The following is a 13231-nucleotide window of genomic DNA, read 5'->3' as shown; positions in this document are numbered from 1 at the left end:
TCTTTACCCCCTCTTCGCTCCGGTGGGACCTTGTGTCACTGCAAAAAGGCAGGGTGTTGTAGTCAAACCTTCCCTTCACTTCTATGTATGGAGATTCTGACAAGCAATTCAAGTGCCTTTTATTTGCTGTCTGAGATGGTTTATATGGTTTTGATTGATAGATGTATTTTCGTGAATTCAATTTATTCCGGTCAATGATCAGACTTTATATCTTGGGGTGCCTATTAACAGTTGATCCTTTTCAGGCTTGTTTCTGTGATATTTTGAAATTTGCATTGCGTCTGGCCCAATGGGATTTTCCCCTTGGAATTCAATTTTTTTAGTTTCTGCCCTTTGCCGTAGGCATAATCAGCCCTCCTTGTTTAAATTACCAGTTCTGAGGCATTTTCTGAAGGTACAGACTTTCATGTTCTCAACTTTGCCATTCATCGTGTTTTGATGGCACTTGAATTAGGTCCCTAATTGTTGTTAATGTCTCATTCAAGCCCATGTACAGTTTATCTCTCGGGCTCTTGACGTTGAAGAAGTGGTTTCTTGTCTTGTCACCTTGGCTTGCCAGGTGAGTCAGCAGCGGTTTATGTCTGTCCACTCGCTGTTCACTTTCTTTGCATTCTCGCCTCCTTTTACAGAGGCGGTGTTCCCGTTCCCCTGTGGGACAGTCCATTACTCTGTCTATATTCTGTCCCTCTCCTCATCCCACAGACGAGTATGGGCTGTTGCATCACTTGGACCAGTAATGCTCCCAGCTTCACTATGTGGCTTTTACTTCTTGGCTTTGCTGGCCCCCCTAAAAAAGTGGAGTTGTCATAAAGAGGAAGAACTGCCCAAATGCATTAGGGTTCATTGTACCAGAACCAAGAAAATGAAAGTGGCCTCGCCATTGGAGGCCTGAGTGGGCAGATAATCAGCAGCAGAAAAGGTCAGAGGCTCCTCAGAGAGGAATCCCTAATCCTGCCCAGATGTAGAAGGGTGAACATTTCAACTTGAACAGGATGATTTCTGATTACTGGATAATCAGAATTACCTCTATCTAAACACAACCAAGATTTATGGGGTAATTTTATGCATTTTAACTCACTGTTTTCTGGGAAATTGCAATGATTTTATGTGTCTGAAACTATTTGGGAAATTGATATTATTGTAAGTAATCAAGCACAATTTGTTTTCTTTCATTCAACCCAGACACAAATAGGAAAATCCCCAAAGAAAAATGTTCTGGCATGGCTCTGCTTCAAGAAAGCCCCAGGAACAATCCGACCACTTGGAACACAAGAGATCTATAGGACTAAAGTAGATAGCTGGTGCACCAAGAGGATCCTGGATGGTGTAGTAAGCTTGCAAACATAGTAATGTTCCACAGCTTTGGACAACTATGTCCATAAGATGTGTTATAGTACCTCTTAAAACTTCGGCACAAATGGGGTGTGATTTGTGAAGCCAACATGGCGGACGCTTTCAAAGAGCTCTTTGCTCTCAGCCCCTGTGAATTCTCCTTAATCCTGTTGTTGGCCCCAGGAAAAAGCTTATTTTTCTACCCCAGGAGTTGAGGGACATGTGGCAGTGGCATGCCATGGAGAATATTTCTTCTCCTCTCTATCAAGAAGTAGTGATGGAATGCCAAGTATGGAGCCCAAGATAGCACTGGGGCTTGGGACTGCCTGAAAGACTGAGCCTTGGTCCCCGATTGCCTCACCTAGAGACAAACTGGCACTACACATGCATGTGGCACAGCCTATGTCTGCGTCCTAACCACCCAGGGCTGGAGTGGTGGTTCCTGGCCCAATGGAGGGTCTCCAGAGCTGAGAGACCTGGAAGGGCCCCCAGTTTGGATGAGGTGGCTGCAGGTGGGTTATGACAGCGCTGCCTGAGATGAGGGTTCCTGGGGCCCGTTTACCTATTTCTGACTAGCGCAGCCGTGGTGAGCTAAGACGGCACTATTAGTGACTGCAGGACTCGCTCGGAAGATAGCTGCCACGTCGCTTGAATCAGTGGACTGGTTGATGTAGCTGTGCTGAGGGGCTGGGCATTGGCCTGCACTATGCCCTCTGTGCACCGGAGAGCTACGAATTGGGAGGACTGTGGGTTTGAAATTTTCTCGCTCTCCTCATCTCCCTGTTTTGTCGCTGCCATGCTGAAGGAGCTAGACAGCGGCCTGCACTACATCTCTATTGTTCTTGGTATCCCGTCGCTCGCTCTCCCTCAGTCTCCCCATCTCTTGCTAAGCAGCCCTGGGTGCTGAGGAGGAAGGAACAAATTTGGTTCCAAGTCGTGGGCTCTATCCGTTTGAAGGGGGTCCTCCCCGCCTCCTTATGGACAGTTGAACTCACATGGCAGTGGAGTGCTCACTTTGACTGGCTGCTTGTGCTGGCCACGACACAAAGCTGCAACCGTGGCGAAGCTGGGCTAGTGGATGGCTTCCTTTCCTGCTGGACTCCTGGACATAAGTAGAGAAACAGAGACTGACTGTCTTGAGTCTGGTCCACTGACTGGGCCTGGGAACTACCCCTTGCACAACTGTTTGGTACTGGGGGTACATTTTACATGCAGGAGATCTCTGCTGTAGAAGCCACCCACTTGGTGCTCTCCCTCACAAACTGATAGTCAAAGTCCTTCATTTTAGAGACAAAGATGCCATCCCCAAGGGGCAAGAGAATGTACTTGTACAATACCGCGGACGGTATATCAGTCAGGTTTGTGACTGAGTATCCCATCCCCCACAGTATAACACAGGCTATTGGACTCCCGTTATGGTAAACTATAGGGAAAAGTAAAGTTTATTTAACTCGAAAAAAAGATAGTGAAAATATTTGTATGTTAAATATCAATGCAAATTAATTTTTCTTTATTTAATTTCAGTGTAGAGTACGGTAATTTTATATTTAAAACGTTATTCAGCTATTTTATATTTAAATGTTTACTTTGTTTCTTTTTTAAATTTAAATGATATTTATTTATATATTTAAATGTTTAAATAATTTAACAGAATTTAAGATATTTTTCTATGGAGTTTTATTTTCATGTCCCTACCTCCATTATTGTCTGTGGGAGGGTGTTGCAGTACTAGTGTCGGCCACGTGTGGTGTTCGACATGCTCCTACTTTGGGCTGCAGTAATTTCCTACTCTTTTGGGTATCTTTTTGGCTATAGTAACTTTAGAAGTGCAGTTTGTGAATAGCACTGGGCATACCCTTTTGTGGGTAGATGCATGTCCCTCCCTAAGCCCCTTCCTAAAACCCGCCTTAATCCTTCCTAAACCCGCCCATTTAGTAGTTAGTATGCCCTTTTTCCAGCTAATCCCCCTGGTTCCTCCCACATTTACTAAGTAGTAAACGTACATGTGTGAGGCTTTCCCCATAGCAAAGGTAGGAGAGTTGGGGATTTGCACTTGTAGGTTTGTGAATAACATTTTGTAGCACTTTTGTTGTACATTGCGGTACTATCGAACATATTCCAAAATACAGTTTGTGAATAGGCCCCTTTAAGTCCAAAATCACAATTGGAACTTGGAAAAATCCACCAGGAATGGAATATGTGTACATATAACACAACTTCACTCATGCGAGGGGTATCCTAACTCATGGCTATAATTAAAGAGCTCCCAAACATTTTAAATTATAAAGGCAAGCTTGCACCAGAGAAGCGTATTCTGGAGAATATAGTGGTGAAAATAGCAGCAGTAGAACGGGAGATTTTTCATTTTGGGATTTTCTTCGATATTCCGGAAGAAGACGTTTAGGCTTTTTTAGAATGCCCTTCAGAATTAGTTGAGATGTTCATTTTCTGTCCATGGGGCAAGCATCCCTTAACACACACCAGCTATCTACTGAAGCTTGAATTTGACTTAAAATATTACCCTTGAAGAAGATTGTTTGCTTCAGTCACATCTTTGGGCATCACTTTGTTTTTTTATTATTTACCTTTTTTCAGTCTGGGTGAACTCCTTATCACCTTTCTTGCCATCACCTTTTGGGATCTCTCTGTAAAGTGCTCCTCCTGTGTTACAAAGATAGTCATGTAAAGACCAAGACATAATTTGTGTGCTTTGTCTCTCAGACTCTTCCTGCTTTGAACATTGTGAAATGTGTCAGGAGATGATGCATGGGAGGCTGAAGTACAAGGAGGAGAGAGGAAGGGTTCTAAAGGTCAGGCTGAATCCTCTTCAAAATTTTAATTTTAATCAATGGGACAAAGTGCTAGATATAGAGATGCAATGCAGTACTGTGCTAAAATTTGTCTACCCCTCTCTGTCATTGGTCTGTGACTCTTGTTCAGCAGTGTCCATTTTGGTGAGTGGAATCCTCGGCTCCTGTGTTTACAGTAAGAATACTAAACACCCTTTAACCCAAAACCCACCACTAAAACAACAAGGATCCCCTCCAAAGTCAGGTCAGTGGAGCAATTTTAGAGTGTGTGAGGCCTGGTTTCCTTTTGCTGTCAGCTACCAGCATCTGGTAAGAGCTACTGGTTTTCAGTCGGGAAACTGTTCTATTCCAGACTAGTTAAGCACCTAACCAGTTTTAAAGTCTTTTGATTATAGTCCATTTGGAGTTATTGCTCAGCATCCTCTAAAGTTTCAGTACCAGTCTCAAAAATAAACTGTGGGGTAAACAGTTTTTTAGTTAGTTTAGTTTAGCAGGGAGAAAGGCCTCTGGGGTTTGGGGAGTGCCAGCCACAGTTCCCACTGCAAACTAGCGTATATGGTAAAAGACCACCAGTACCTTAAAACATCAGTCTCTCTCTCTCCAGCTGGCTGAGCTTGTCTCTATACCAAGAGTGTAAGGTACATCTGGGCCTCTCCAGTATTAGAAAAGGCAAATACAAGGCCACTCAAACATTTTTGGGCAAGTCAGACAGGTGCAAGCTTATCAGTGATGAAGTAGAAAAGGGGGGTTCTGCTCCTTTGCACTGGTCGGTCATGCTTCCTTGAGATATCCTCCAAAAAGCTTTGTCAGCCTGCAATTTGCCAGCCCCTTTGCTCTCAGGGCAGTCCTGCGCTTATTCTTGACAACAGCAACGTTTCCACAACTGGCCTCAGGTAAGAAGGTGCAGCATCTAGAAGAGAATATATCCCAGGCAGTGCAGCTAGCCAGTTCTAATCAAATGGTCTCCTGGATGTCCAGACGCTGTACAAAATACTGGTTCGTGGATTGGGTATTTATCCAGCAATGGAAGTATAGGTGAGAATGCGGAGTATGAGCCATTTTATGGGAGTTCTGAAGCAGGCGCTGCCTGATTACTGTGTGGCTATTGTTTTTTGGCCCTGGCATCCTATGGTCACACTACTTATGCACTAAAGTTGAATAATCAAGTTACTCCCTTTAGGACACTTGGCTCTCACAAGGCTGTGGAGTCAAGCAATCAAGGTTTTACCTAGGAGGCGTAAGTGTTAGAAACTCAGGTACATTGGGAGAAAATACATACCAATAACTTCAATGGCCAGTCAGTACTGTATATTAGAAATAGAAAAGGAGTGCATTAAAATGTAATTATGCAGAATAATTAAAACTAATTTGCACAAAATAATAGCAGGTGCTAGGGTTGAGCTACAGCCCAAAACACTATTATATCTTATTAGCACCCTAGATTTTTGTTAATGTTGCTGAAGGAGCTAGACAGCGGCCTGCACTACATCTCTATTGTTCTTGGTATCCCGTCGCTCGCTCTCCCTCAGTCTCCCCATCTCTTGCTAAGCAGCCCTGGGTGCTGAGGAGGAAGGAACAAATTTGGTTCCAAGTCGTGGGCTCTATCCGTTTGAAGGTGGTCCTCCCCGCCTCCTTATGGACAGTTGAACTCACATGGCAGTGGAGTGCTCACTTTGACTGGCTGCTTGTGCTGGCCACGACACAAAGCTGCAACCGTGGCGAAGCTGGGCTAGTGGATGGCTTCCTTTCCTGCTGGACTCCTGGACATAAGTAGAGAAACAGAGACTGACTGTCTTGAGTCTGGTCCACTGACTGGGCCTGGGAACTACCCCTTGCACAACTGTTTGGTACTGGGGGTACATTTTACATGCAGGAGATCTCTGCTGTAGAAGCCACCCACTTGGTGCTCTCCCTCACAAACTGATAGTCAAAGTCCTCCATTTTAGAGACAAAGATGCCATCCCCAAGGGGCAAGAGAATGTACTTGTACAATACCGCGGACGGTATATCAGTCAGGTTTGTGACTGAGTATCCCATCCGCCACAGTATAACACAGGCTATTGGACTCCCGTTATGGTAAACTATAGGGAAAAGTAAAAAAGTTTATTTAACTCGAAAAAAAGATAGTGAAAATATTTGTATGTTAAATATCAATGCAAATTAATTTTTCTTTATTTAATTTCAGTGTAGAGTACGGTAATTTTATATTTAAAACGTTATTCAGCTATTTTATATTTAAATGTTTACTTTGTTTCTTTTTTAAATTTAAATGATATTTATTTATATATTTAAATGTTTAAATAATTTAACAGAATTTAAGATATTTTTCTATGGAGTTTTATTTTCATGTCCCTACCTCCATTATTGTCTGTGGGAGGGTGTTGCAGTACTAGTGTCGGCCATGTGTGGTGTTCGACATGCTCCTACTTTGGGCTGCAGTAATTTCCTACTCTTTTGGGTATCTTTTTGGCTATAGTAACTTTAGAAGTGCAGTTTGTGAATAGCACTGGGCATACCCTTTTGTGGGTAGATGCATGTCCCTCCCTAAGCCCCTTCCTAAAACCCGCCTTAATCCTTCCTAAACCCGCCCATTTAGTAGTTAGTATGCCCTTTTTCCAGCTAATCCCCCTGGTTCCTCCCACATTTACTAAGTAGTAAACGTACATGTGTGAGGCTTTCCCCATAGCAAAGGTAGGAGAGTTGGGGATTTGCACTTGTAGGTTTGTGAATAACATTTTGTAGCACTTTTGTTGTACATTGCGGTACTATCGAACATATTCCAAAATACAGTTTGTGAATAGGCCCCTTTAAGTCCAAAATCACAATTGGAACTTGGAAAAATCCACCAGGAATGGAATATGTGTACATATAACACAACTTCACTCATTCGAGGGGTATCCTAACTCATGGCTATAATTAAAGAGCTCCCAAACATTTTAAATTATAAAGGCAAGCTTGCACCAGAGAAGCGTATTCTGGAGAATATAGTGGTGAAAATAGCAGCAGTAGAACGGGAGATTTTTCATTTTGGGATTTTCTTCGATATTCCGGAAGAAGACGTTTAGGCTTTTTTAGAATGCCCTTCAGAATTAGTTGAGCTGTTCATTTTCTGTCCATGGGGCAAGCATCCCTTAACACACACCAGCTATCTACTGAAGCTTGAATTTGACTTAAAATATTACCCTTGAAGAAGATTGTTTGCTTCAGTCACATCTTTGGGCATCACTTTGTTTTTTTATTATTTACCTTTTTTCAGTCTGGGTGAACTCCTTATCACCTTTCTTGCCATCACCTTTTGGGATCTCTCTGTAAAGTGCTCCTCCTGTGTTACAAAGATAGTCATGTAAAGACCAAGACATAATTTGTGTGCTTTGTCTCTCAGACTCTTCCTGCTTTGAACATTGTGAAATGTGTCAGGAGATGATGTATGGGAGGCTGAAGTACAAGGAGGAGAGAGGAAGGGTTCTAAAGGTCAGGCTGAATCCTCTTCAGAATTTTAATTTTAATCAATGGGACAAAGTGCTAGATATAGAGATGCAATGCAGTACTGTGCTAAAATTTGTCTACCCCTCTCTGTCATTGGTCTGTGACTCTTGTTCAGCAGTGTCCATTTTGGTGAGTGGAATCCTCGGCTCCTGTGTTTACAGTAAGAATACTAAACGCCCTTTAACCCAAAACCCACCACTAAAACAACAAGGATCCCCTCCAAAGTCAGGTCAGTGGAGCAATTTTAGAGTGTGTGAGGCCTGGTTTCCTTTTGCTGTCAGCTACCAGCATCTGGTAAGAGCTACTGGTTTTCAGTCGGGAAACTGTTCTGTTCCAGACTAGTTAAGCACCTAACCAGTTTTAAAGTCTTTTGATTATAGTCCATTTGGAGTTATTGCTCAGCATCCTCTAAAGTTTCAGTACCAGTCTCAAAAATAAACTGTGGGGTAAACAGTTTTTTAGTTAGTTTAGTTTAGCAGGGAGAAAGGCCTCTGGGGTTTGGGGAGTGCCAGCCACAGTTCCCACTGCAAACTAGCGTATATGGTAAAAGACCACCAGTACCTTAAAACATCAGTCTCTCTCTCTCCAGCTGGCTGAGCTTGTCTCTATACCAAGAGTGTAAGGTACATCTGGGCCTCTCCAGTATTAGAAAAGGCAAATACACGGCCACTCAAACATTTTTGGGCAAGTCAGAAAGGTGCAAGCTTATCAGTGATGAAGTAGAAAAGGGGGGTTCTGCTCCTTTGCACTGGTCGGTCATGCTTCCTTGAGATATCCTCCAAAAAGCTTTGTCAGCCTGCAATTTGCCAGCCCCTTTGCTCTCAGGGCAGTCCTGCGCTTATTCTTGACAACAGCAACGTTTCCACAACTGGCCTCAGGTAAGAAGGTGCAGCATCTAGAAGAGAATATATCCCAGGCAGTGCAGCTAGCCAGTTCTAATCAAATGGTCTCCTGGTCTTCTTCAGCGAGAGCTTGTCTGCTGTGAAATGTCTACCAAGTGGACTCTCAACCTGGTTCCGTCTTGGGTACCACCCTTGAGTCCCATCATCAGAGGTTTTAGTACATAAAGGCTGAAAATATAAGACTTCATCACCAAAACAAGTAGGAACCCACCCAGTAAAGTCACTGTTGCCCTGTGGTGTCTTAATGGCAATGGCCAAAGCAACCCTGGTGACCCATCACCTAGGTCTTGTTTCTTATAATGGAGTCCAACTAGTTCAGAACTTAACTGGTATTAAGGTGGACTAGACACTTCAGTGAGATGGGTGGAAATGACTGCCGCCTCTGGCTAAAGAGAGAGAGATGCAAATACTCTGTGGGCACTAGATGGGAAAAGGCAAAGTAGGCTAACCACTCTTGGTTACAGCACTCCACTTTTCACACCCGTATTTATAATGTTTCATACTCGTCCCAGTCATGATGGGTACTGGTCCGACTTTTTACTCCTGAGTATCGGCAGGCAGTCTCCATATAGGGGAATAGGTAAAAAGTCTATGCCTTTAAACTGCAATCTTGCTGCCACCACATAGCCTCAATTGAGGTACCAGTAAGCCATCTTCTCTCAGAAAGAGGGGAAACCTCTGGGTTTCCTGTCTGCCATCAGAGCATGTGGACAAAACCAAGGGGACATGGAGTTGCTCCATTGGCCTTAAATGATTGTTGAGGTTCCTGAAAGAAAAACAGAGGGTAGTCCAGTAGAGCTTACAAGGCAGGATTGCATACGTTTACCATGCCACACAGGGGACATTCATTCCAGCACTAAGCTGATATTAGTTGTTAAGATTGTAAATCATTTCCCAATTAGCGAGAATTGCATGCTGATTCTTTGTCATTCCTACAGCCACCAATTGACCTCTTAAAGTTGGGATGCTTCAGGCACTTTGTGCTATCCTTCCTTTCACTACTTTCCTTCATGATTATTCCTTATTTTTATCAAAATGCTCTTCAGAGTTTCATTTGTCACAAAATATTTTTCTGCCTTCTACTTTACTGTATCACTGTTTCATGATAGAGAAGGGTCTCTATAGGATGGACCCCACAAGGAGGTTTACATTTTACATACCAAGGAAAATTAGACAACTACGCCTATTTGTGTTGGTTTTCGGGTGTCAAGACGAGAGAATTTATAGTACACTGGTCATTTCACACCAGATTCTCTTGTGGAGTTGTTTTCTACGTGCTTGACAAAAAGAACTCTGAAGGTAACAGAGCGGACTCAACCTGAGGAATGGCATCCACTTTTGAGATTTGTGCCTATCATTGGCATCTGTTACATGGCTACGTGTGCTTCAGTCCACACTTTTACCAGAGATTATCTGTTACACTGTGAGTCTGGAAATGTCTATTTTGAGTGAGATGGAGTAACCCGCTACTTTTTGTGAAGGGCAGATTTTCATTGTTGATCTTCTCAGACCTATGGTTGCTTACCTTACTGCTAAGGGAGTCTTTCATTGCGTGAAAAAATCTGTAGGAAGAAGTATCATTGGGGAAAAAAGTTGCTACCTAACGTGATGTTTTTATCTTTCTTCCCGTGGTGTCATTATCACTCTTCCACTAACCTTAACCAAAGTTTTTGCCTAGTTCTTATGTTTTGTGCTTTGTCAAGATCTGTCCTTTTGCCTGACCTCTGTTGAGCAAGATAGTTGGGTGTTAGCCAGTACCTTCATGGAGCCACTAACGCCTTTCTATCAGTTACGTCAGTGGTACAATACAGCCTAACTATTCTGATGCTATCTGGCTCGCATTTGAAGATATTGAAAACATTTCCATATCCAGTCTGATGCCATTGCATGATCAAGTGATCATGAATTTGCAAAAAATAGAATATTAAGAAACCCATAAACAAGGGCATGCTGTTGTTTTGTAAGTAGTGAGGGTTACGGTATTGGAGGTTCAGGGTTTGTTAGTTGTAGCTTTTAAGGCATAATAGGTTATAATTGTGAGTCATGTATATATGATAGGTGATATATTTATAATAAGTGGGGTCCAGGCTTTTTTTCCTGGTTTGGGATTCATAGGGTGGTTTATGGAATTACAGTGTGTAAGAGTAGGAACATAAGGTATGGATTTGTGATTGACTCATTTTATATGTTGATTGCAGGATTTGTCAAAGACCCTTCTGATGTACACTGTCCCTGCCGTTCAGGGTTTCTTCCGCTCAATCTCTTTGTCCCGGGGAAATAACTTACAGGACACACTCAGGTAAAGTGACAAAGCAATACATACTTATGCAAATGATGGATCTGTTGCGATAGGGGTGTAACACAGTATTATCAGGGCCACACAATGAGGACTTGAAACAAAGTATGTTCTGTCTGCTCTCAATATGTGGTGTACATTAGAGTTTAAGTGTGGTTAGGCCACAGTAAAGAAGACCATCTTAGTATGGGAGCATATTGAAGTGTTGTGTACTCACACTAGACAGCTCTTATATACTTAAAAAAACTAGATTGATGAAAACACTTTTTAACAATGCTAATTGGGCTATTGTAATCTAAGGTGGCCCCTTGAAAAGGAAGCCGAATTCACTAAATCTCCAATGTCAGTCTCTAATTTACACTCTGCTCTGTATCCAAAATGGATTTATGCTACTCTTCCAAACCCTTTAGCATAAAGGGGCACGGCTGTAACTGAAAGGGCCGAAGTGCCTCATGCATTTCATGATTCCTGCCCCCTTGCTCCCATCTACCTCTTGTACTGACACTAATGCACAAATATAATGTGTAACTAATTAGGCAAAAAGAGAGAATCCCATTTATCATTCCACTTTTACAATTATGGGGGCTCATAACTGGATGAATGGGGATGATCATAGTGCATCTGCTGGACTGAGCTAATGTTCCAACTCACAATGGAAGGTCCACCTTGCCCTTCGTGATAAAACTCAGGCAACTCCTCCAACACATGCAAAAAGCAGCATCCACAGTGAGAGGGAGGCCTGTGTAAATTTAATTGTGTGTACGGCATCTTTGAAGCCAAAAGATGGTTTTGTTGAAATGTTTTGTATTAGTGCATAAATCTATCTTTGCACTTGTGCCTTTTTATTGGGCATCCAAATGTAAGCGATACAGACCTATACAGCCATTCAGATCAGTTCATCTTGGCCTCCTAGTTTAATGCCCCAACCCACAAAGCATGTGGAAATCGAAGACCAGACTTTCTGCATGGCAATGGCTAAAGTATAAAACTCTGTGGTTCATCTTTTTTCAGGGAATTGTTTGCTCCCATTTCCGAAGGGTCTAAAAATATGGCTGTACTCAAAGAATGCACATCATTGAATATGCTTTGTATTGTAAATGAGTCAGGAGAGTTTACCCACAACAATTCACACAGATCACTTTGATAGATGAACAAATGCACCTGAATGGAAGAGGGTTAGAAGGTGGTAAATGGTGTGGCTACAACATTGAATACTTGATTAGGAGAGGAATGGATCCATTAATAACAATCTTTCCATAACCAGTTTAATATTTTATTGACTAATTACATTTGTATTTGATCATCATGAAGAAACAAATGCTTGGAGCAAATACACAGTGTTTAGCACATCAGTGTTGGTCATAAAGTGCTCATCAAGTTGTTGCTCCAAGACCATGTAGCAGAAGTAGAGAAGGGCAGACTGTATAGAAAGGGTTCTTTTGTGTATTGAAAAATACTATTCTATTAAAGAAACTAAATCTTGGAACAAATATTGTTCATTTTTCGTTGGTATGCTTTAGAATGAACAGTTCAATTTTTTACTAAGAGAGTCGAGTCTTAGGGAGTCGGGATGTGTGTGTGAGTTTTACAATGTTGGTGAGTGTTTTGGTGTTTTATGGGTTGGTCCATAAGGCTTTACCAAATCGCTTGTGCATGTTCTCGAATGGTTCCTGTGCCCATTGTCCATGAGAACTAATGTGTGTTATCAGTTGTTTTCTGGTGCCTTACTCCAACACCATCTCTACCCTTTAATATGCAGCCATGTCCTTAAAAGGACAATGCTTCCCTGTTTTTTTTCCTGGGTCGATGAAAGTTTCCTCAGTACGGCAAGTATTACATACTGTTATGGGCGTTGAATGTCACACATCAATGGCAAATGATTATTTATAATGTCAGTCGCCTAGCTGTAAAGGGAGGGATTTTAAAAGTGTAAACCATATTTATAGTCTTGCTGTGTCCAAAAGCAGCACAGCTCTCTAATCAGGCACCTGGGATGACTTTGAAATCTTGAAGAGTGCCAGGCACAAGTCTTGATTTAGACTACAGAGGCGCCTTACTGCCAGCAGAAGCTGCCCTACAGCCTTATCAGCTGAATAGAAGCCAGTTAAACTGCGTCTGGGAGGAAGTCTGGAAGGTACAATGACTTAATTTGAAGCACAATTTCCTCCTGCAGTTTCATCTTTTCCTCTCATTGGAACATGTCTGCTATGCTGATAGCAAGGATGGAATTTCCGGGCTAGGGAGAATAGGTTTGAGGGCACCGGAGATCTGAGAAATGTGCTCTTTGCTGGATAGCAATAAAATGTTTGCCTTAGTAAAATGTCTCCAGAAATAGTTTCACAAAACAGAAAGCTGCATACTACCAAGGGTGGAGAACCTACATTATGAATTTAGTTTATAAGGCC

The 13231-nt window shown here is 42.3% G+C and overlaps 1 protein-coding gene across 2 annotated transcripts in view; it reads left to right on the top strand.

Annotated features, from left to right (window-relative positions):
* MTOR (mechanistic target of rapamycin kinase) overlaps nt 1-13231 on the top strand; it is a 1008697-nt gene that overhangs the window by 757049 nt on the left and 238417 nt on the right. For both annotated transcript variants that reach the window (XM_085609875.1, XM_085609873.1), the window contains one exon: nt 10729-10829. In XM_085609875.1, coding sequence (XP_085466001.1) covers nt 10729-10829 — 101 coding nt within the window. The remainder of the gene's footprint in view (nt 1-10728; nt 10830-13231) is intronic.

Source organism: Triturus cristatus, chromosome 1_2 (genome assembly GCF_964204655.1).
Source record: "Triturus cristatus chromosome 1_2, aTriCri1.1, whole genome shotgun sequence".
Classification (NCBI taxonomy): Eukaryota; Metazoa; Chordata; class Amphibia; order Caudata; family Salamandridae; genus Triturus; species Triturus cristatus.
Note: the sequence above shows the minus strand (reverse complement) of the source record. Positions and strands in the feature narration are given on the sequence as shown.